This window comes from Aureobasidium subglaciale (genome assembly GCF_000721755.1).
Source record: "Aureobasidium subglaciale EXF-2481 unplaced genomic scaffold scaffold_39, whole genome shotgun sequence".
In the NCBI taxonomy this organism is placed as follows: Eukaryota; Fungi; Ascomycota; class Dothideomycetes; order Dothideales; family Saccotheciaceae; genus Aureobasidium; species Aureobasidium subglaciale.
In genome coordinates this window covers 50,379-72,755 of record NW_013566956.1, presented here as the reverse complement: position 1 = coordinate 72,755, position 22,377 = coordinate 50,379, and the positions used below count along the sequence as shown (strand labels likewise).

Sequence of the window (22,377 nt, the reverse complement as noted above, 5' to 3'; positions counted from 1 at the left end):
GCTGGCACCTCTGAACATTTATGGTCATCCTCGAGCGACCTCGGACACTTCCTTATCTTGCTGAATAAACATCGAGTCATGTATTGCTGAGTACTATGCCCCGCTTATGTTTGTATCATCCGACTGTTGTATGGCAGTTGAAGGTTGAGTGTTCTGAGATTGGAGTGCGGCCAATGAGAGATGATGGTTAATGGTCGAAGGAAGTAGGGGTCTAGCACGCAAAGCGGGGATGAAGTTGCGCGACTCCAACTTGCATATCAACCCCAAATTAGTACAACACCTTCGACATGCCAATAATCGTGATCTGTTCATTGGTTGAAGACCTAGAGGCTTCTCTCTAATAAGAGGTCCAAGAGGAGGCTTCCTTCGGCTTAGTTTCCGATAATATTTGCGAGGCTCAAATTCAGCATATGGACTGCCTCGACCGGGACTGATCAGCACTGGACATGCCGAGCTCCTGCTCTTACCGTCAGATTCTAGGAGATACAAGAGGGTTGTACGGATCTTTGGTCCGGCTCAGCCTTTGAAGGATCAAATCACGCACATGGTTGGGCGATAGGAACCACCCTCCGATAGCGCATCTCGCTCTAAAACAACACCGTGATGTACCGCCGTATTGGGTTCGCAATTCTTGCAGGATATGGTGTGCCTTGTAGCGGGTCCAGGACATGGTTGCCAGTGGTGGCCATGAAGGTTGTCGAGCATTCCTGTGAGTCTTTGTGCCAATTATATATCAGTGGTCACGTCCGTCAAGCTGTTCGTTACATACCAAGCAGATAAGATCGCACAAGATGACGGATTCCTAGACCGATGAATATGTCAGTCACCAAGATGTCGACGCACAGGGAAAATACATATCCTCAATCGACGTCGCCAGCGACAAAAGTCAACCGGCCAGCACCAGCGAAACCGAAAAACAGTACACATCAACTCAAAGATTCTTCCGATCAGTGCAGAGATACATCTGGGACGATCCAGACAAGCCGAAACATGAGAAGAAATTCTTATTCAAGCTCGACTTCTTCCTTCTCACCTACGCATGTCTCGGCTACTTCTGCAAGAATCTTGATCAGCAAAACATCAGCAACGCTTACGTCTCCGGCATGAAGGAGGCATTGAACATGAATGGTAATGAGCTCACATATATGAGTAACGTCTTTACTGCTGGTTACGTCATCAGCCAACTTCCAGCTGTCATCCTCGTTACCAAATTAAGGCCATCTCATGTCATCCCGACCTTGGAGTGTCTTTGGGCCGTCTTTACCTTCTGCTCTGCAGCCGTCACATCAGTGCCTCAGCTGTATGGCTTGAGATTCTTGATTGGCTTTTGCGAAGGTGCATTCTTCCCTTGCATCATATATTTGATTGGCAGTTGGTACACGAAGCACGAAAGAGCCAAGCGCACCACCCTCTTCTACTGCACTGCTTCTCTTGCACATATGTTCTCTGGTTACCTCCAAGCAGCTGCATACGACAATCTTGACGGCAAGCTCGGGCATGCTGGATGGCAATGGCTGTTCATCATCTGCGGAATCATCAGTTTGCCAGTCGGTGTCATCGGGTATTTCTTCAACCCAGACTTTCCCGAGAACACAAGAGCTTTCTACTTGACCAAGGAAGAAGCAGCCTATGCACGAGAGCGACTCGTCCTGGATGGCTACACACCACTCGGATCCTCTTCTTCCAAGTGGGACAAGAAGAAGATTTTCCGTATCGCGACGACGTGGCAGTTCTGGGTATTGTCTTTCGGATACTTCTTCGTGCAGTCCAGTCACCCGTCTCAACAGCCATTCTACTCACTCTGGCTCAAGTCTGAGGGTCATAGTGTGTACCAGATCAACGTGTGGCCAACAGGTCAATCCGCAGTCGGTGCTGTCACGCAGATCGTTGCAGGTATGCTGTCAGACTCACCTCTGCTTGGAGGTAAGAGATGGCAGACGATCGCCGTGCTGCAAGGAGCCTCCTTCCTTGGTACACTGGTCCTAGCCATCTGGAATGTGCCGGTCGGACTAAAGTACTTCGCTATGTACATCAGTTTCTGCTCGGCGGGTGTGCCAGGCTTGTTCTATTCCTGGTTCCCAGACCTCATGCCGCACGACCACGAGATGCGCGGCTTTTTGACAGCCTTTTCAAACATGTTTTCATACGTCAACCAGATCTGGTTTCAGGACGCCGTGTGGAGGACAGAAGAAGCTCCGGAGTTCCGACCTGGCTTCATCGCTGCAGCTTCATTTAGCATCGCGCTGATACTGACGGCGTTCCTGATGCGAGTGCTGGAGAAGCGCGACGCGAAGAAGGACAATCGACCAAGCTATGAGCAAGAAGCCGAGGGTCGGGAAAGGATGGAGGATGGCGTTATCCGAGAGGTCCAGGCTGATCTCGTTCATGTGGGATAAAATATGTATACAACCCGAATGCGTATCGACAGTGTCATCTCCAAGCTCTTTCATTTCCGACCACGTGGTAGGCAAGGTGGTTTGTCGTGCCAGACGATATTGCCATGACTATAGTGAGCCCAGATGACTCATAGTGTGACGTCTGTCGTACTCGGTGTCATGGCTATCATAAGGCGAGATGATATGGAAATCACGGTTCAGTGAAGGGGACCATCACCGTGGATGCGAAACAGATCGCGCCTCTGTCCAGATCTTGGCGGGCTACGTCATACGAGTACCACCAGGGTCGTCCCCTAAGCTACTACATTGACCTGTATATCACTGACTAACAATGACATGAGGCTAAATGGTACTGGTAGCCATACCCCAAGCTTGCTGATTTATCAATCGAATGGATCCTTGCTTTTCCACAGCTCAATTTTGACCCTTAACGCGAGTGGCTTCATTTCGCGGTTCACTCACGAGACCAGTTTCCCACACCACACCCTAACCATAAACAGCAATTGAACATCCGCTTCATCACTCAGCCTAGATTTTCTCAATGTCGACCTTGGCTGCAGTCTCTCCTCTCGATCTATATAGTCCGGGATGGAGCCTAGACACACACGACGTCCATGACCTGAGTCTCTGGAGTTGTAACTCATGCGTGCACAAGGAGAATGGATAGCTTGAGTTGCAGCAGGGAGTACTAAGCAGGAGGGCAAGGGAAATACAACAAGTAGGCGGATCTCATGGGCCTCGTTGCTCGGTCTCAACTTGAGATTCCTGAATCACTAGCATGTGGAAATGATGGCTGCAGGAACGAACAATAATTTTTCAAAAACTGCACGATCAACCATGGAGAGCAGGCATTGTCTTTTCTCTGAACCTCAATTGACTGAGTTCAATACAACGAATGTCATGACTCGTGGTAGCCGAGTTGATTACATAACTAATGGTCTGATTTCCAAGCATAATCCGTTTACAAGTTGGCAACAAGAGCACCGATACCACCGAACAAGGCCATAGCACCAACAGCACCGGACTGGAAGGCGTTGGCAGCACCAGTAGAAGTGGCAGCAGCACCGGTAGTAGCACTGCTCTGAGCGTTGTTACCAGAAGTAGGTGTAGCCTGACCAGAAGTGAAGGGGACGTTGGAAGCTCTGGTGGTAACACCAGCGAAAGCCTGAGAAGTGGTAGATGAAGATGCAGTGTCGGTAGCGTTGTGAGCAACGGTGTTGTTGGGGTTGAGAAGTCTGTCGATGACGTGGATGACACCACCAGAGAAGAGGATGTCAGGGTTGACAACCTTGGCAGAGTTGACGTAGTAGCTGCCATTGATGTTCTGGACGGTAATGTTACCGCCGAGGAAGGCGGGAACGACGGTCTCACCCTCTGGGATGTCAGCGCTGTACAGAACGCTGTTATTGACGACATGGTAGCCGAGGACTGAAGTCAGCTCGGTGGTCGAGGCGTTGGCGAGTGCGTCGCCGACAGCCTGGAAGGCGTCGTTGTTGGGAGCGAAGATGGTGACATCGTGCAGGTTGCTAAGAGTGGATGTGAGGTTGAGGGCAGTAGCAGCGCCGGCCAGAGCGGTCAGGTTGGAGTTGGTAAGGGTGGAGGTGAGGTTGCCAGGGATGGTAAGGGTACCGTCGACGATGTGGATGACACCACCGGTGAAGTTGAGGTTGACTTCGGTGGCAGAGACGTTGTTCTTGAGCCCGCTGAAGAAGTAGGCAGTCTGGTTAACCAAGATAGCCTCGACTACTTGCCCACCGGTAACATTCGAGAATGCAGGGTTGGTCAGGTGTGTGTGAGGGAAAGCGGAGGTAACATTGTTGATGTTAGAAGCCAAGATCGTACCATTGAGGGTGTGGTATGAAATCAATGCTTGGACAAGCTCAGAGGTGAGAGCAACACCAGAGGAGTTCAATGCGGCCAAAGCATTGTTGCTAGGAGCGAGAACAGTAACATTCGACAGGCTGCTGAAGCTGTTCAACAGATTGAATTGCTGAAGCAGAGTCCAGAAAGAGTTGAGCTGCTGATTGGCCAAAGGAACGGTTCCATTGGTCGATGTGGTGATGTTTCCACCAGTGGTGATGTTACCACCTTCTGTGGTGTTCTGTGCCGAAGCAAATGCTGCAAGAGCAAGAGGGGCAATGTTTTGGAAACGCATGATGAGATATGATATCAAATGGATGGAGCTTTTGGAAAAGGATGAAAAGGTTTAGAGCTCTACTCGCACGACTTACTCGAGGCAGATGAGGGGGTTATATGTCTGCTTTTTCATGATCGAGAGCTCGACTTGGCTTGTCCTTGGCCATCCGCGGATCATGCATCCTGTATGGCAGCCGTTTGCGCGTGACAAGCCATGGCAGGATAGGTGGCAAGGTGGAAACTGCCTGAACTGCTACGCAATATGCGCTAAGGTTTGTTGGTAACATACAGGTGCAGGGGACTTAGCTCTCCACGGACCCTGAGAGCATTGGTACTTGTGCATCCAGACTCCTTGGACTGTATCCGTTCTGTGGAGCAGATATGCGGGTCCGAGAGACATTCCAAAGCGATATTCGTGCATTTTACCATGATTCCGCGGACTTCGATTTGCCATCTCTACTGAAGGCCAAATTCGCGCACTGCGTCTTGGGAGCTGTTTCAGAACTCCAAGGGATGAAAATTATCTCGACTGTCACATCATCGTGCGCTAGCAACTCGGAACGAACCCCGCAGAAGGATAAATCCGGAGGAATGCGGGGAATCCAACATGATTGGACTGAACCGGTGATGGTGAAATATACTTTCGACTTTGCGATCGGATGAAAGCGCAGCAAGCTTGAAAGCTCTTCCTCCCTCGGAATAATGAGGCTGTGAGACGCGTAAGCCGGCTTACCCAATCTGGGTGTGTATAGCCTTGGTGCAACATGGTGTGTTGATATTTGGCGGCTGTATGGGCCAGTTTTGGGCTGATCCGATGTTCTAAGGAGCTGCTCGGCTGTGTGAAGAGGCAGCCTGCCAAGCGAGGGCGTTACATGATGAAGTCATGATTGTCCTCCTTCAGGAGTCGGAGCGACTTTCTTGCTGAGGAGCTAAGAGTTTGTGCCCTTCGTATCCAAAGTCAAGACAATAGTACGCGACGTCTCATTGGCAAGATCTCCAACCGAAGACGAGGGCAAGGCGCTTTTCGGCCGATGTAGCATCGCCTAAGAGCATATCGCGATCCATATTCCCGCTATTGGAAAGCTGAATCTCCTGAATGCTTCCTTCAGGATGGACAAACAGCATCTTTGGGACTCATAAGCATCCTTTCCAACGATCTTGCGTACTCTGCGTCGCAACCGCTGCCGCCAACGACTTTTGCTGTGCCAACACCACGAATGCCCTCGAACATCTTCAGAGTGCTGTCATCGCCGTAGCCGTATGCTGGTTGGAAGTATTCAATTTCCAGCTCTTCAACATCAGAAAAGGCGTGTTCCAACTGCTTTGCAGTGAATCTTGGATCCACGTCGAGACGCAAATAGATGTACCAACGCTTGATCTTCCATCTGCCTGGCCCTTCTGTAATGGGCTGCCGTGGGCTCATCAGGTACGGCAGTGCAGTGAGTAACGATGGATGTGACGCAAATTGGTTGGCGCCATACAGGATGCTAGCCGCCTCATCATGGATTTGCCGACATGTTCGCAGAATCGCTGGACTGAGTTTGAGAGGTGGGAGGACGTAGTCTGAGCACAGCCCTCTTGTTGCTATGCGACGTGACTGAACTACGTGTGAAGGCGCGATAAGTATGAGCGCATAGATGATATTGCGCAATTCAGCTGGTAATGCGAGGAAGGCAGAGGCGGGCTGCACAATGGACGACATGGGGTCTCGTTTTGTCGACAAGTAGGTATGAGAAAGAGCGATCAAGAGCTGTACTTGACATGAGTGCAGCACCTCTACATTCTATCTCAACCTTCGCGGGCAGAAGGGATGTTATTCTGGTGACACGCGAGATAAGAAGCAATTTGTGCCGCGGTTGGCTGGTTGGACGTGCTTCAAGCTACGCGGTATACCAGATCCCGGAGCAACAACTACTCCTCGTCAACGTAAGGTCATTGTATACTGACCCACTCCATCATCGCACACTCGAATCACGCAGGTCCTGGTCTGGAGTACACTATAACTCACTGTCCACTGCAAGAGATTTGTAGCAAAATGTCGGTGTCAAGATGCCTCATAAACATCGCCGCGTGTGGGCAATGTCCAGCGAGCAGGAGCAAGCTCGGGTGGTTTAGTAGGTCTATTTCGAAGTAGGGTGAGGGCGCCGCACTCGGTGTTACACGCCGCATCTAAGATATAATTCTTGCAGCGGATCAAGATATTGCTGTCGAAGGTAGGTATCTCGAAGCGTGGGCCAGGGCTCACTCGAAAAATGATGTCGTTGTTCACCAACACGAGATTCGAACGAGGGTGGACGCCCAGGGCTGCGGCGTAGATATCGAGGCTTGCTTCACAACAACGGATTCGTCTCGAGCTTTCCAGTCCATCACGCACGTCCTTTCGCGCGAATACACGCAAAACTTGTAAGTACGCCATCGAGTCCAAGCCGCCTGTTCCTTCTTTAATCCAAGCAGCGTCATGTCTTCATCAATGGATGCGAAGAAAGAAATTGAGGAAGCCGCCTTGCACTTGCTGCAGATGGCAGACTACTACTGGGCAACAGCAGGCTCAGACAGGGGGGATGAGAGCGAAGAAGACAAGACGGAGGACGCAGTTCAGGCATCTACCACTCAGCCAGATCTCGACGCTCAGTCTCCTTCCCCTGACGGAGATAAGGCCGGTAACGACACCATAAGCCCTCAATCGTCATCTGTTACCGTTCCCAGCACCCAATCCGCTACGACAAGCGGTTATCTCCATCAATCAGTACGCGGTGTTTCACTCACAGCCTTGGCCGCACAACAACAAGCCATCCAGCAAACGCGTGCCGCCATGACGCGCCAGCAGCGCGCTACCTTGAAGCTCCGCCCGTACGATGATCTGGACGCTGCAGGCACAAAAGTCGGCACTCTCTGGCAGACACCCGCAGAACGACGTTCCTATCGTCAGACTCAGCGAAGAAGAGGCGCCAATCTTGTTCGCCCTGGCACCACCACGGGTCAGACATTCCCCGATCGCAGACGCGGCACTGCTCGTGGTCGAGTATCTCAACAATGAGATGTTGTCTTACTCCACTGAGACATCTTGCGAATGAAGCACCTCTTCTGTACCATCATCCTTGTCCTTTCCCGCACCTTCAATCAAGTTCCATGTCAGATCGTCAAAAATCATTAAAAACCATCAAAACAACAAAGTGCAACATTCCCACTCAATCCATGTATGCTTCGAGGCTTGCAATTTTGCGCAAATATGCCTCCGCAAAGATATTCAAGGTGGGATTGACCGCGCGAAACTCGATACCTAATTCGGGCTCACCAACGAACAGAGCAGCATCACAGACACCTCCATAGACAAAGAAGCAGTAAGAAGAACACCGAGCACAAAGAGATGATGCTTCAACCCTTACAATGGCTTTGTTCGAGTCTACTGAGTCCTTACGTGTTTTCCAATTGGGCTTCCATCTTCTCACACACGCACAACCCGGCGGCGGCGGCCAGATGAGGGCGCGAACGCGTCAAAATAACACGCCTCAAGATCATACATATTCTTCCAGGTCCACTCCTCATCTGCTCATAACTCTTCTCAACAACACAACCATCTTGACCCATCAACCTCAGTACCTGAACTCAACTCTTGTCAGACCTTGAACTTCTTATCACAACACAAAACACTTCAACACATCATGTCTGCCGGCGGTGGCCAGCACTTCTTCCAGCCTGGTGAAGACTATCTTATGGAACAACCCGACGACACCATTGACCCACAACTCTTGTACCCTGGCGTTGTATCTCCTTCGTACGCTGTGCCGCTCCAGAACGAGATGATGGTCGACCCTACCACTCCTATCCACATGGACATGTATGATGGTCCTGTCTACGACTCTCCTCAAAACTCCGTTGAACAACTTCCTTTCCCGACCTACGTCCATCCTGGTCCATACTTCAACAACCCTTTCGTCGCGCCGTTTACACCTGGCGAATTCGTATCGGACCCTCTGCTCCGTACTCAAGACACCTCTACGCTCTACGAAGACTCCCAAGGCTCGATGAGTCCTTCCGCACCTACCAACTCAGCCTTCGACAGAACATATGAAGTTCTGAATGGCTTCGATGGCTCGAACTCTCTACCCACAACTACGGGCCTCATGACCAATGACCCCGACTTTGATGGACAGCGAACGACCACTGGAGGCTTCGACGGTCCTTTTCGACAAGACTTTCCTGGCTACACACTCCCACCACAGGTCTCCGAGCTTACTTCTCCAGTCACTCCTCAGCCCGGACCATATCAATGGCCTCCGACTCCTTCATCTACTCCTCAGTACCCTGACACTCTTGTCACCATGCCCTATCAAGATATGTATCCGGCATCAGGCGACACCCGTACGGACTTCACGTCAAGCCCTCGCAACACTTCTGTATGGGGCAAGAAGAATCAGGCAGAAAAAAAGATGCCATGTACACAATGCGACCATGTGGCAACCTGTCAAGCCAATCTTGACCAACACATGCTCAAGCACACTGGCGAACGTTCTTACTCTTGCGACTATGTTTTTGAGAACGGCGCTGGATGTGGAAAATCCTTTGCTCGGGCTTGGGGATTGTCCCGTCATTACAGGGATGTTCACAACCTGCAGAAGAAGGCCAAGAAGATTGGTCGTGTTCGTATATCTTCTGGAGATGGCAGCCCGACGAAGCGCGGCAACAGAAAAGGCAACAACACGGGCATGGCTGGCCAAGTTCCTCTCCCTGTATTCGTCCTTCATCCCGCAGATGGCCAAGCAACCATGAGCCCTTCTCAGGTTCAAAAGACTCCTGCAGAGGAGGGCTCAAGCTCTGGACCATTCGAAGGCACACATCTCCACATCACTCTTGACGAATCCGAGGCTTACAACTACGGCTGCAACATTTGCGGCAACGCTTTCTTAGACCATGCCGGTCTGTTCCACCACATGCACGTTGAGCATCAAGCTCCCGAAGGGCTTTACTACACTCCCACCGAGATGGATACTAACAATAGCGATACATCAAACGATATGAACCCCGAGCAGGGAGCCCTCAGAATTGACCCGCGTCTACTTGCACCTACTTGCACCCGAGATGGATGCCGAGATGTCCGATCAACAGCTTGAAGTCCACGATCACCCCACCACTCAAGACGACTACAAGCCTACCTCCGTCACCACCACCGCCGTCCCCAATCCCACTAGAACAATCATGACCACCCCTACCCTCACCGCTCGCCTTGAAGAGCCCAAAAGAACCGCCGCCGTGTCTGATGAAGAGTACAACGCACTACTCGAGCAGCTTCAACTCGCAGAATTCGCCCGTGCTGCTGAAGCCCGTCGTCAAAGACATGAGCAGGAGCAAGAGCAAGAGCAACGTGAGCAAGAACGTCTTGAGCAGGTACGACTTGGCGAAGAAGAGTTTCTTGCCTTCATAGCACCCTTCTATGAAGAAAATGGCCGCTATGCTTAGGAGGTGTGATGGGAAGTAGGGTGATGAGCCTGAGGGGCGGAGGTGATGGGGATGAATAAAACAACGACAACCACGACGAGAACGAAGACATGCCTCCACGACAATACACCTGACGAAGACGTATTTGAATGAAAATGCACCTCAACAGCAACACACCTCATTAAAAAAACACCTCAATAACGACATACATCAAGAATAACACACCTCCACAACGATACACCTCAACAAAAGAGGTCGACTACACTTGATATTTTCCTTTCCTTTCCTTTGTTTGCTTTGGTTTCTCTTTCTGCGTAGAGATTCTGGGTTGGGTCTATGGAGTTTGGGATTGGGTCCATGGCGTTGTTTTCATCCCGGCGTTTTGGGACAACATTCAGCAGAAAGGAGACGGGAGAAGGAGGGAATACATACTGCAAGGAGCATAACTTACCACAGCATTTTTAATACATTACGCAACAGCGGTATGAGCATGAGCATAGATCACAATCATAATGGATAACCCAAGAAGCCAAAAAAAAAAAAGGCTGTTTTCTGATTTTTCCTCCACTATATCCCACATTACATCGGCAGAGCATTAGGAAGAGTTTTCAATGTAATACCCTAGAACTTTCTTCTATCATTTTTCGATTCACATTGCGTTTTCCTGATGCTTAGAACATGTCTGTGCTGAATTTAAACGGGATCGTTTTGCGATTGTGGAAGGGCTGTATATATGTATTGGTAATTAGGCTTTGCTAAAAGCGCCCATTTCGGAAATCATCCATTTTTTGTAGTCTCTGTATGTTTTGACCCTTCCTGTATAAAAAAAAAAGGCTTCCTTATGCCGTCAAGAAACAAGTAAAAGTTTGCCAAAAAACAAAAAAAAAAACGCCATCGCTAAATGTGTCAAAACCCCCAAACCCATCTTTTCCACCCAGCCTTTACCCTATAATTTACTCCTCACACCCTCAAGTCTAAACCTGACATCCTTGAGTACTTTACTACTCGGCCTCCACTCCTCAAACATCTTTACCAATTCCTGCACTTGTACCTCCATCTCACTTTTCACCCTCTCTTCCTCCAAGATACCCCTTAGAGCCCAGGGTAAAAAGTAAGGATTCGAATTACTCCCAGAAGCCGGGATTTCATACTCGGCAAAGACTGGTGCGATACCAGGGATAGTGTGGGAAGAAACACTGCCTCTGCGTAAACTGTTGGCTGCAGAGACAGAGGAGGGAGGGCCGGCGCGGGATGAGCGGGCGGATGTTGTGTCGGTGGGTGGGGTGGTGGGGGCGGGGAGGGTGGAGGTTTCGAGGCAGAAGCGGAGGGAGAGGGTGTAAACTGCTGGGTCGTCGTAGATGCGTGAGTGGCCTTCTCCGCCGTATAGACTTCCTGCCAGAGGGAGGGAGAGTTCGCGGATTAGGCCGTGGTCTGAGATGCCTAGGTTACGCAACTTCAGGGCGAAGCCGACGAGATGCGTGAGGAAGTTCGGGGCGTGGAGACGGCCGTCGACGAAGATGGCGCGGTAGACGTAAGGGTGTGTGAGTGTTGTGAAGGTAGATGACTTTTTCGGACAGAGAATTAGTTCACAGTGAATCCAAGAAGAAGGAGTCAACATACCTCGAGAGAAACAAGTTGATCGTCAATACTACCGCAGTAGGTGATTCTGACTCCATGGCGAAGTACACCATCAAGAGCAGCCTTGTATTCCGTACTGACCCTGCTGTCTTGCCTGCTAAACTCAAAGAGCTCTGCCGCAGCACCTGCACCTAGCCATCTAGATTTATAGTCTGCAAAAGGACCAAGATTCACACCGGCCATAGCGCAGATACCAATCTTTGCATGAGGAGACAGGCAGCCTAATTGAAGAAGTTTGTGAACAAGCATGATGGCAACAGGAACACCTTGTGAATGACAGGCGACGAGGATGAGATCAGCTTGACGAAGGTGCGAGAGCCAATTCAGCATGAGTTTCCACAGGGTAGCTACGCGATCTGCGATGAAGCCTTCACCTTCCAAAGCCACGGTCTCGATTTCGCAAGGAGTGTCTGGCTGGTTGGTCTCGACCCAGTCACGGATAGCAGTGGATGCGTAGTTGGCAAAACGAATCGAGGTTCCGGTGGGTTGGCCGAGAACTTTCTGAATCAAGGGAGCAGGAAAGTAGCCATGAATACCGATTGCAATGGCGTTCTTGATGTTCGGTAGGGTAGGCGTGATTGAGACGTGCTTGGGAGCGGCGGGTGTGTCAATAAGTCGTAGAGTAGAGGCAACGTAGGTAGTCAAGCGCTCTTTGTACGAGGGGATGTGTTCAGCCGAGTAGCTTTCGTCGAAGCTGGGAATGACCAGGTTGGGATGTGCTTGTGACTTGACTGATTTGACATCGACCGTAGTCTTGTTTGTGTCAGGCGTCTTAGCCGTGTCTTTCAGGGGCACCTGTGGTTGATTTGCGGCCGGGAGCGACGTAGTGCTACCATTGTTGTTGGCTGACAGGGCGAGCTTCGTCGGTTTTGCTTTCTGTTGGCGCTGCTCGTTGAACTGAGCAGCTTCTGGGTGGGATTGAGACGGAGTGTCTGCGACAGCAAGTTCTCCGACCTGACGCTGGGTACCATTGGGAGTGTCGCTCTCATCCTTCTCTTGGGCTCGAGACCAGAAGGCCCAACCAGATGATTTGTTCTGCGGTGTCTCTTCTCCTTGCTTGAGTTCTGGCACTACTGACTCTTTGACTGTGGCTTCTGTAGCTTTCGCAGGTTGCTCGATGGAGGTGGAAGGTGGGTCTGGGGAGGTGTCCTTTGAAGGAGTGTCTGGGGTCTGCTGCTCGGATTGCTGCTGGTTTTGAGCATTGCTCCACAGTCCAAACCAGCTACGCGATGATGCAGTGGTACCCACACTACGGGTAGGGTGCATTGTATCATTGATGTTAATGGATTCGACAGTCAAGTTTGCATCTTGGGCAGGAGTCTGCTCGGGAGTTGAGGGCAAAGGTGTGCTTGACGCTTCCTCGCGGTCGTCCTGCGCTTTCACCATCTTAGAGTGATCTGTGTAACCATCAGGTCTTGACCACCATCCTCCGAACCAGCCAGGAGCTGTATCTTGGGTCGGCTCTGGTGGCAGTGGAGCGTCGGGTGCAATTTGTTGTGTTTCTTGAACGCTGGTGTCTCTGGGTAGAGGCTTCAAATCTGCTGTCGAGGAAGTCGTCGCAGCAGCCTTGACCTGAGTATCATCCGTCTTAACGCCTCTTTGCTCGACCCGATCCAACTTGTCCTCGTTACTATTCTTGGTGTCTTCACCTTGCTCCTTAATGGGTGGTTTCTTAAAGTCGGTACTTGATTTCCTGAGGTTGTCCGAGAAGAAGGCAGGCTTGTCTGTTTTGGCGTTGCTGCCTGTCGCGTTGATGGACTCGGACGAGATGGTGGGTATCGACTTTGAACTGCGGCGTAGTGAAGGATGTACATAGCGACCGCCTGACTTGGGGCTATCCGCCAGCGAGTCGTTGGTGGATCCTCCAGCAACTGAGATACTCTCATGAGTGGCTTGAGCAACAGGGTTGGCTTTGGACCGCCAGGACCCGCCCTTGTACCAGCTGCCTCGCTTGTCTGCTGTGGATGTCGGAGTCGCTGGCGAACTAGAGGTGTTTGATGACTGGCTCAGGTTGGACAGTGGTTTTTCGCTCCCAGAGCCTTGTGCTTTGTCCTGATCGGTTTGTAGCGGTGTGGTTTTGTGCGGTAGAGTGTTATCGGACTGTGTACTGTCGGGGCCGTCCTGAGCATCTGATTGCTTGGTCTTTTTTCGCCTTGGACCCATGGCGAGGAGGGTGTAAGCGAGTCGTGTACGCGTGGATGGGAGAAGAGTGCAAACAGAACAAGTGAGTGAGGCTACGCCAACTTATTCCGCGTTCCCAGCCATTTCCAGTCAACTGACATTGCCAACATCTGACGATCGTCATTGGCAGAATGCACGACTCGCGCCCGTGGCTGGCAGGCGGTGAGATTCAAAGGTCGGGGAAGCGTGCACGGCCCTTGCGGCCTGCCAGGCGAAAGTCCGATGAGACTTTAATTTTTCCACCCTACTACTTTTTTGTATCGCGCATTCTTGCCGATTCAAATCAAGCAGAAATGGCCATTGAGAAGAAGGTTCGCGTTCGCAATTGCACTGCCGTCATGCTGTCCGACTAACACATCTCCCCAGCACGGCAAAGGCCGTTTGGACAAATACTACTACCTCGCAAAAGAGAAGGGTTATCGTTCGCGTGCCGCCTTCAAGCTCGTTCAACTCAACAAGAAGTACGGTTTCCTGCAAAAGTCAAGATGTCTGATCGATTTGTGTGCTGCTCCTGGTGGTTGGCTGCAAGTCGCCGCAGAGACTATGCCCATCAAGTCTCTGATTGTTGGTGTTGATCTGGCTCCCATCAAGCCTGTCCCGAAAACAATCACTTTCCAGGGAGACATTACCACCGACAAGACTCGCGCTATCATTCGTGGGCACCTCAAGACTTGGAAGGCCGATACCGTCATCCACGACGGTGCGCCCAACGTTGGTACCGCCTGGGTTCAAGATGCTTTCAGTCAGAACGAGCTCGTCTTGCACTCTCTGCGCCTTGCCTGCGACTTCCTTGGTCCCGGTGGTACTTTTGTCACAAAGGTCTTCCGTTCCAAGGATAGTGCAAAGCTCGAGTGGACTTTCAAGCAACTCTTCGAAAAGGTCGAGCAGACCAAGCCCCCATCGTCGCGTAACGTCTCCGCCGAAACCTTCTACGTCTGCCGTGGCTACAAAGCACCCAAGAATCTCGATCCTCGTTTCCTCGACCCCCACTACGCATTTGCTGAAGTCAAGGATGCAGTTCCCAACAACGAGGCCAAGGTTTTCAACCCCGAGGTCAAGAAGAGAAAGAGAGAGGGTTACGATGAGGGTGATTGGACACAGTACCATGAAGTCCCCGTCAGCGACTTTATCCAGACAACAGACCCTATCGCCATCCTTGGTGGTATGAACAAGCTTACTTTCAACCAATCTGGAAACGGCGACATTGCCCTTGCAACAATCGACAAACTCCCAGAGACCACCGAAGAAGTTCGCATTTGCTGCAACGACTTGAAAGTCCTTGGAAAGAAGGAGTTCAGACTTCTGCTGAAGTGGCGTCTCCAAGTCCGTGAACGCTTTGGCTTCTCTACAAAGTCCACTGATCACAAAAAGGCCACCGAGGCCGAAAAGAAGGAAGCTGAGGCAGCAGATGATGAGGAGAACGCTGAGGTCGAAAGCATGGACGAGGAGATGAAGCTACAAGAAGAGTTGCAAAAGATGAAGGATGGTCTGAGCAAGGACAAAAGAAAGCTTCGTCGCAAGGATAACGAGAAGAAGCAGAAGGAGATCATTCGTCTCCAGATGAACATGACAACACCCATGGAAATCGGTATGGAGCAGGCTGGTCCCAATGGTGAGGACGCCATGTTCCAGCTCAAGGCTGTCGACAAGGCTGGTCTTACTGGAAAGCTACAAAAGGGCAAGATGCAGGTTGTACCTCCCACCGAGAAGAAAGACGACGAGTTTGATATCGAATACACCGATGACGAGCTTGGTGATGGTCTTGAGGGCGAGCTGGACATGATGTACAACCAATACACGGAGAAGCGTGAGGCAAGAGATGCTAAGATGCGCGCCAAGAAGGCAAGAAAGGAGCGCAACGAGGATGGCGAGTTCGAGGGCTTCTCCAACGATGAAGAGGCCGACAGCGACGATGATGCTCCTAAGATCGAATACGACAGCGACTCGGATGATGAGGAGGAGCCTGCTCAACTGGTCACCGATCTCGACAACACTGCGGCTCCTGCAAACGGTCTCACCAAGCGCGCCGCCAACTTCTTCGAGCAGGATCTCTTCAAGGACATTGACGGTCTGGATGGTCTAGAAGATGAGGAGGAGGTCAAGGACTTGGACAGTGGTATCGAAATGGACTCCAGCTCCGCCTCACCACCACTCAAGGCCGAGAAGCCAACCAAGGTCGAGAAGACAGTCAAGATCGCGAAACCCGTCAAGGAAAAGAAAGAAAAGGCCAAGAAATCAAAGGTTCCTACACCTGCCGAACTCGCCGCCGAAGAAGCAGCCTACGAAACAGACTCATCAGATGGCGGCTTCGAAATGGTAAAAAACACACAATCCCAATGGGACAAAGACGAAGACGCCATCCCTCTCAAAAACGGCCGCCCCAATATCGATATCATCACAGCCGAAGCAATGACACTAGCCCACCAACTCGCAACAGGCCAAAAGACAAAACACGACCTCCTCGACGACAATTTCAACAAATACTCCCTTCGCGATGTAGACGGCCTACCCGAATGGTTCCTCGACGACGAAGGCAAAAACTCAAAACCCCATCGTCCCATTACCAAAGAAGCTGCAAATGCCATCAAGGAGAAAATGCGTGCTTTCAACGCTCGTCCCATCAAGAAGGTCCGTGAAGCCAAAGCTCGCAAGCAATTACACGCTGCCCAGAAACTGGAGAAACTTAAGCGTAAATCTGCACTTCTTGCCGAATCAGAAGATGTCAGTGAGAAAGACAAGGCGAATAATATTTCGAGAATTATGGCTAGAGCAGGCAAGACGAAGAAGAGAAAGCCTGTTCAGGTTATCGTTGCTGGAAAGGGTAAGCATCGTGGTCAAGGTAGACCTGGTGGTGTCAAGGGTAAATATAAGATGGTGGATGCTAGGATGAAGAAGGATGTTAGGGGTGAGAAGAGGTTGAAGAAGAAGATGGGTAAGAAGTAGATTTGTTAGTTGTTTCTTTCTCCATCTCATTGAAAAAGATGTGTTTTTATTGCATAGGGATCGGGAATATGGAGTTTTTTTGCCTTTCTTGAAGTCAGATTCTCGTGTCTCTCCATCATTGTTGTCGTGTTTGCAAAGGGCTGTGGAAAGGCAAGAACCGATTTGACATTCTTGGTGACATGGCTGAATGCTCGTGATCATGGCATCTCAGCAAAAACGCTTCAGATCTTGAATTCGCTTCTGCATTTCGATAGGCTTGACATTGTCTGGTTACTATCGCTGAGATCCATAAGCGAACGATTGTCTCCATGTACCTCATCACTGCCCCTCTATACGCCCCTCATAGCTCCTCATCACCACTTTCGACATCAAAGTAGGATTGTAAAACTGCAAGAACAGATTCGACTTCCCACGCCTTGGTATTGAGATCAACGTCGAAAAAGCCAGGCTCCACGTGCCCTGTCAGTCACGCTCCATGTTCCCCTACCAACATCTCAACATCGTTGTCGAGCATAGGTTTGGCTGTAAAAAGGCAAGAACAACTTCGGAATACTGATTGTCATGGCTGGAGGCCCCAGATATTGAAATCTCGACGACATCTCGACGACATCTCAACATGAATACCAAGGTCATGATAGGGCTGTAAAAAGGCACAAACATAATTAACTACCTCAACATCATGGCCGGAGAGCCCCCGACATTGAGGTTTTTGACAGTATCCCGGCGACATCAACTAGCTCAAAACAGGGCCGTAAAAAGGCATGAACAAAATCCACATTCTTAGCTACGACAATGGAGAGAATACTTTCTATTGATTTCCTAGTACTACTGTTCAGTTATACACATAACTATAGCACACACTTCTAGCCACAATAGTAAATGAATATACAACATCAATAGCTCTCAAAAGTGATAGTCTACATGAATGTATTGTCGTGGACCCCGAGCTCTTGGCGCTCACAGGGCTGTGGCGGTATGTTTGCGCCACAGCGCCACACTTCCAAGCGAGACGCGCTAACCGTTTTCGTATAAAAACCGTACCTCGACGATGGCAGCAACAGCACAACCAGCACTATGGCCAATGATGCCATCCGGATGGCCCGGTAGCGATGGTGGACATACCATCGCTCCTAGAGGAGCTCAATGGGTGCATCTAATGCCCGGCGATGCCAGATTCCAGCATTTCTTGGGTATCTTGAGTGCCGAGTGGAGTAAGTTTATATATTTTCTATGCGTGTACACATGTTGCTTTGAAATGGTCATAAGCTAATTTAAGCGTGTGTGTATAGCGAGTCGTTACGGCGGCATGGTCAATGCTAGGTTCGACTTTTTGGACCTTCATGTCGGTTACGAGGTTTGGTGGTCTCCGCGTCCTAGCGGTCCACGACTTCGCAGTGGTATTCCTGCTGGAGACTATCAGGTCTACGGCCATGTCAATGGTCGTTTGACGACTAAGAAGTTTGCTGTGCATAGCCATATGCTATACATTACTGCAGCCGTCAATGGTCCTTGCCAATGCGGTAGATGCTAGGCAACAGTAAGTGATGTGGATTATAGCTCATTTGATACAGTATGCTAATGGCTTATAGACGGCAGCATACCGTCACTCTTGCGCTTAGCGCATCCTTCCCTCGGTCCAGCAACAGACCATCACTCTATACCGCCATCAATCAATCACTCTTTCGAATAGAAGATCTCGCTGTGACGGTGCGTGGCATCGACCACAGCATCAGCCAGTGAGAAGTCTGCAAGGCAGGCATCGTCAGCCACTGAAAGATGTAACAACAAGAAGAACGACAGAACAAGACAGCAGAGGAAGAAGACAGCAGAAGAACAGAACACAAAATCAAAAGACCGATGCATACCGATATTCTCTCCAAAATCTGTGCTTGTGAGGACGCGGACGCTCAAGTCTGCTTGTACTTTTCCGATGAGCTCAACTGCGTGGTTGACTGTGAGATGTGCTTCCTGTATCATGTGTCAGTGGAGTTCGTATGCCAAGCAGTGAAAAGCAAGACGTACTCTGTTCAGGTGTACGTTGATTTGACCGCCGGCATCGATGGTGGCTTCTTCGCCTCTGAGTTGTGTGACTTTGCCTAGAATGCGGACTGTGCGGTGGGTGAACTGCTCCAGGATGGAGGCGTTGATGCGGGGTGTTTGTTCGGCCATTGCGGTTTTGTGTGGGTTGATCGCTTGTGGCAAGGTGAAGTGTTTTGATATGAGTGACGAGATTCGGGTGATTATTGATCTGCAGCGACGTGATATGAGTGATTGGTATGGCTTGTGTTGGTCTGAGGTGCTCTGCGGCGAATTCGTGGCACGAGATTTGGGAGAAGACGCGTTCTGTCAGGTTGACGCGTTGAGTGGTGAACTTACGAGCACGGAAACAATCTCCAGCACAGCTGAGGAAGGCACTCCGTCCCTCGGCTCAAAGCACTTCACGTCATGGACACTCTCTTTCCCCATCCGGCCGCACTCACGTTTTGTTCTCCTAACACACAGCGGACATCATAGTTTGTTTGCTTATCGTCACGACCTGGCGTTGTACCTTTCCCAAGTGCCTTTTGGCCTATCAATTGCTGCGAGATAGCGCTCGCTCGCATCCGTTCTGGACCATGCCGTTTGCTCCTGGTCGCAACGTCTTACAGCCTTGATGCAATCGGCTAGACGTTCAATCAATCCTTCGCCCAAAGGAGTGGCCAAGCTGTGATTTTTGTATGCGGCTTTTACCCCATGTATCGATATCGGAGCGTTGCACACACTCTATCTGGCATGCCCGTCGATGAATTCCTCCATCCGTCAATGTAAGACAAGTGCAAACAGGCACCTGACTGATAATAAGACGATTTGAGTTTTCGGTAATAGGAGAAGTCAATTCTTTATAGCTTATATATGTTTGCAGCACTTCTGCCATGTCTTGATTGACCTTTTGCAGCTGGATAATCATACCCTGGTCACAAGCATGAACAAATCACTCTTTCTATCACTACCGAGAGAGATACGGGATATCATATACAGCTATGTTCTCGTAGGTCTCGGTCCATCTCGCCACAAGACGGCACGCTGTGCTCCAGCATTCTATATTCACGACTTTTGCATGCGACCCTCGCCTGCGACCCAGAAGACGAAGGTGCCGGATGTCTTGGCCATCACGGCACGCGATCACCCAATCTTGAATACCTGCCGCCAACTGTCCGACGAAGGCTTCGACATGTTCCTCAGCAGCAATGAATTCGTCCAGGATATTATTGTCACCAGTCTCACCGAGTCGGCCTGCAAATTCATAAGCTCCTTTATCAAGGGTCTTGGCAGCAAGAAGCACATGGTGCGGAGGATGGGTCTTGCCATTGAGGAACCCGATGGAGAATTGCTCAAGAAGCTCCTGGACTGGCTAATAATGCTGCGTAACGCCGAAAGGATCAAATCTGGTGTGCTGGTACTGCGAGTAAAGCTTAGACGACCGACAAAGTCCCCACCACTATTCTCGCCAGTAGGAGAATCCTGGACTATCACGCCCAAAGACGAGGACCTTATGACGCTGAACATCGTCATTGGCGACGAGAGGGGCTCATGGAGGGATTTCGACAAAAGCATGATATCTGACTGGGAAGGTCGTCAACGAGGCACGGACAGAGTGCTTGGTGCATGCCGAGCCTCCGGTATGGAAAGCGTGAAAGACCGCGAAATCGCATGGCGAAATGAACGACGACAGTGGTGGGAAGCGACCCGGGAAACGATGCGCGAGAAGCTAGAGTTTTGGTTGAAAGTGATGAGGGACCTACAACCAAAACCAAAAGGCTTCGGGGCCTGCAAAGATCAAATTCCGAGAGCTCAGAAACCAAGGGGCTTGCTAGGAGAGGCAGCTTAAGGGTCACATCCCATTATTTGCCTCTCCAGACCACTACTGCGCTCCTTCCGACACCGATGTCAGGCAAGGTCGTTTTCCGAGTGTCGATCGATTCGCCTGAAGCTTAAGCGAATTCGGCTCTCCCTCTTGATGGTTGTAGAGCAATGACTGGCTGTCGAAAGGCATAGTCCTATCTGGATCACAGAGCTCGTCCAGGGAGACCACAAAATAGCGTACCCATCGACATTGCGCAGACTTGAGAAAAGTACTGTGTCTTGTGAAAGCTGGAAAAGTGACAGAGCTCAGCATACGGGGAGGAAGCAACCGGGCAGATTCGACTCTCCTTCCTCATGACTGTAAGGCAACGACTGACTGCAGGTATGCACAGTTATCTCTGGATCAACAGCGCTCGCGCAGAGAGATCACAAAATAACGAATCTCGACGACGTTGGTGCAACTGCTGAAATCACTGTGTCTCAAGACAGCTAGGAACGTGACAAAGTTCAGCACATGGGTTACGGAGGATCTTTGTTTCTCAAAAGCTTCCGGAGCTACAAACACCAAATGTCAGATTTTCGAAGACCAAGCCGGGGTGGTATTAGAGAATACGACACTCTGAGCGAGCATGTTATCACCGGCACTCTATGAGTGGCTTTGAGTTGCATGTCTTTTGCACCCAGCTCTGACTCATCGTTGCATGTCATGAACTTTCCGCACTTTGAACCTGGTGTCAATTTTTCTTCAATCTCTCTGTCCGTCTGCTTGTCCCACCGAATAATATCTGCCACTCAGCATGTCGGGTGATCATATGGTCTCTCAGCGTCCGCTTCAGGTCTTTTCCCGGCTCCCACCTGAATTGCGCATCATCATTTGGAAAGATACAATACTCTGGCAAGAGTCTCAACGATATGCCGATCTAGAGACAACCTTGACCGACCGTACCAAAGAAGATATTATCACTCTACTTTACAAACCTTACAAAATCATCTCACCTGAGAATTCACCAACACTATCACATAGTATACTAAAGACGGATTCCCGAGTTGAGTACCTCCGGACATTCTTCGAGACTCGTTCCCTCACACTGAGGATATACTCGTTCGCGCCCGCAGTGGCGGCCGAAGATATTCAATTCCAAGACAGAGCCTCTTAGGCTCTCGAGTAGCTGGGAATTCGCCCATCGAATCTTGCACAAACGCCTTTTGCAGTGGATTGCTCTTGCCAAAAGCCTAGGCGTGTTCGGCACTCTTGCATCTCTTGGCATACGTGTTACACTATCCGGGCACTTCTCGCCTCGACACCTGCTACAGGCCACGATTCAGACTCTGACTGAGCTCTCCACGTCCGTGAGCCCAGGCAAAGTCCTTCTTCAAGTAATTCTCCATTAGCCTGTATATCTGGCCGCATATACATTTAAGTTCCCTCTTATCGTAGGATTGCATCGCTACAGTCGAGAACGACATGTTTATCTTTGGGAACGAATCAAACCATGTGGCTTGACGGCCTCGCAGCTAAAATTTTGGAATGAAATTACACTTCCATGGGCCAGGTGCTACGGCAATCGGATATGCAAGACTGCTGAAGAAGCAGCCATGATACTTGAGCAAGACGGTCACACTGGATGTGGAGCTAGCTTGCAACACCTAAACTTGTACAGCACGTCTCATGAAAGGGAGAGCACAAGATCAACCTAACGGTCTCACCCCCTGTCGGTATGCAGGAACGATTTACGGCTTCCGGCTTTCGTCGCTGGGAGTTCGAGATATGGTCTTTCTCCTTGAGCAATATCTGATTTCTCAA

The 22,377-nt window shown here is 50.4% G+C and overlaps 10 protein-coding genes across 10 annotated transcripts; 5 read left to right on the top strand and 5 right to left on the bottom strand.

Annotated features, from left to right (window-relative positions):
- The first annotated feature begins 794 nt into the window (after nt 1-794).
- On the top strand, nt 795-2,444 carry AUEXF2481DRAFT_44937 (uncharacterized protein). The gene has a single exon (XM_013483629.1). It carries the CDS (start codon nt 1,104-1,106, stop codon nt 2,394-2,396), a length of 1,293 nt encoding a protein of 430 aa, XP_013339083.1. The 5' UTR covers nt 795-1,103; the 3' UTR covers nt 2,397-2,444.
- Nucleotides 2,445-3,357: 913 nt separating this feature from the next.
- On the bottom strand, nt 3,358-4,551 carry AUEXF2481DRAFT_9294 (uncharacterized protein; the record flags this gene model as incomplete). The annotated part of the gene is made up of 1 exon (XM_013483610.1): nt 3,358-4,551. One exon carries the CDS (start codon nt 4,549-4,551, stop codon nt 3,358-3,360), a length of 1,194 nt encoding a protein of 397 aa, XP_013339064.1.
- Nucleotides 4,552-5,637: 1,086 nt separating this feature from the next.
- On the bottom strand, nt 5,638-6,234 carry AUEXF2481DRAFT_33820 (uncharacterized protein; the record flags this gene model as incomplete). Its single annotated transcript, XM_013483618.1, has 1 exon — nt 5,638-6,234. The coding sequence occupies one exon, from the start codon at nt 6,232-6,234 to the stop codon at nt 5,638-5,640; it is 597 nt and encodes a 198-aa protein (XP_013339072.1).
- A 496-nt stretch (nt 6,235-6,730) lies between these two features.
- AUEXF2481DRAFT_83824 (uncharacterized protein) lies at nt 6,731-7,712 on the top strand. The gene is made up of 2 exons (XM_013483659.1): nt 6,731-6,935; nt 6,987-7,712. Exon 2 carries the CDS (start codon nt 6,991-6,993, stop codon nt 7,567-7,569), a length of 579 nt encoding a protein of 192 aa, XP_013339113.1. The 5' UTR covers nt 6,731-6,935; nt 6,987-6,990; the 3' UTR covers nt 7,570-7,712.
- A 2,216-nt stretch (nt 7,713-9,928) lies between these two features.
- On the bottom strand, nt 9,929-10,208 carry AUEXF2481DRAFT_44935 (uncharacterized protein). Its single transcript, XM_013483628.1, has one exon. The coding sequence runs from the start codon at nt 10,148-10,150 to the stop codon at nt 9,986-9,988; it is 165 nt and encodes a 54-aa protein (XP_013339082.1). The 5' UTR covers nt 10,151-10,208; the 3' UTR covers nt 9,929-9,985.
- Nucleotides 10,209-10,791: 583 nt separating this feature from the next.
- Nucleotides 10,792-13,892, bottom strand: AUEXF2481DRAFT_44933 (uncharacterized protein). Its single transcript, XM_013483627.1, has 2 exons — nt 11,589-13,892; nt 10,792-11,532 (listed from the first exon to the last, which is right to left on the bottom strand). Exons 1-2 carry the CDS (start codon nt 13,767-13,769, stop codon nt 10,915-10,917), a joined length of 2,799 nt encoding a protein of 932 aa, XP_013339081.1. The 5' UTR covers nt 13,770-13,892; the 3' UTR covers nt 10,792-10,914.
- A 156-nt stretch (nt 13,893-14,048) lies between these two features.
- On the top strand, nt 14,049-16,821 carry AUEXF2481DRAFT_83821 (uncharacterized protein). Its single transcript, XM_013483658.1, has 2 exons — nt 14,049-14,098; nt 14,154-16,821. The coding sequence occupies exons 1-2, from the start codon at nt 14,081-14,083 to the stop codon at nt 16,728-16,730; spliced, it is 2,595 nt and encodes an 864-aa protein (XP_013339112.1). The 5' UTR covers nt 14,049-14,080; the 3' UTR covers nt 16,731-16,821.
- A 985-nt stretch (nt 16,822-17,806) lies between these two features.
- On the top strand, nt 17,807-18,586 carry AUEXF2481DRAFT_44930 (uncharacterized protein). The gene is made up of 3 exons (XM_013483626.1): nt 17,807-17,941; nt 18,020-18,267; nt 18,320-18,586. The coding sequence occupies exons 1-2, from the start codon at nt 17,812-17,814 to the stop codon at nt 18,259-18,261; spliced, it is 372 nt and encodes a 123-aa protein (XP_013339080.1). The 5' UTR covers nt 17,807-17,811; the 3' UTR covers nt 18,262-18,267; nt 18,320-18,586.
- Nucleotides 18,206-19,087, bottom strand: AUEXF2481DRAFT_44928 (uncharacterized protein). The gene is made up of 3 exons (XM_013483625.1): nt 18,753-19,087; nt 18,596-18,698; nt 18,206-18,475 (listed from the first exon to the last, which is right to left on the bottom strand). Exons 1-3 carry the CDS (start codon nt 18,897-18,899, stop codon nt 18,405-18,407), a joined length of 321 nt encoding a protein of 106 aa, XP_013339079.1. The 5' UTR covers nt 18,900-19,087; the 3' UTR covers nt 18,206-18,404.
- A 419-nt stretch (nt 19,088-19,506) lies between these two features.
- AUEXF2481DRAFT_536164 (uncharacterized protein) lies at nt 19,507-20,984 on the top strand. The gene has a single exon (XM_013483667.1). The coding sequence runs from the start codon at nt 19,693-19,695 to the stop codon at nt 20,596-20,598; it is 906 nt and encodes a 301-aa protein (XP_013339121.1). The 5' UTR covers nt 19,507-19,692; the 3' UTR covers nt 20,599-20,984.
- Nucleotides 20,985-22,377: the final 1,393 nt, after the last annotated feature.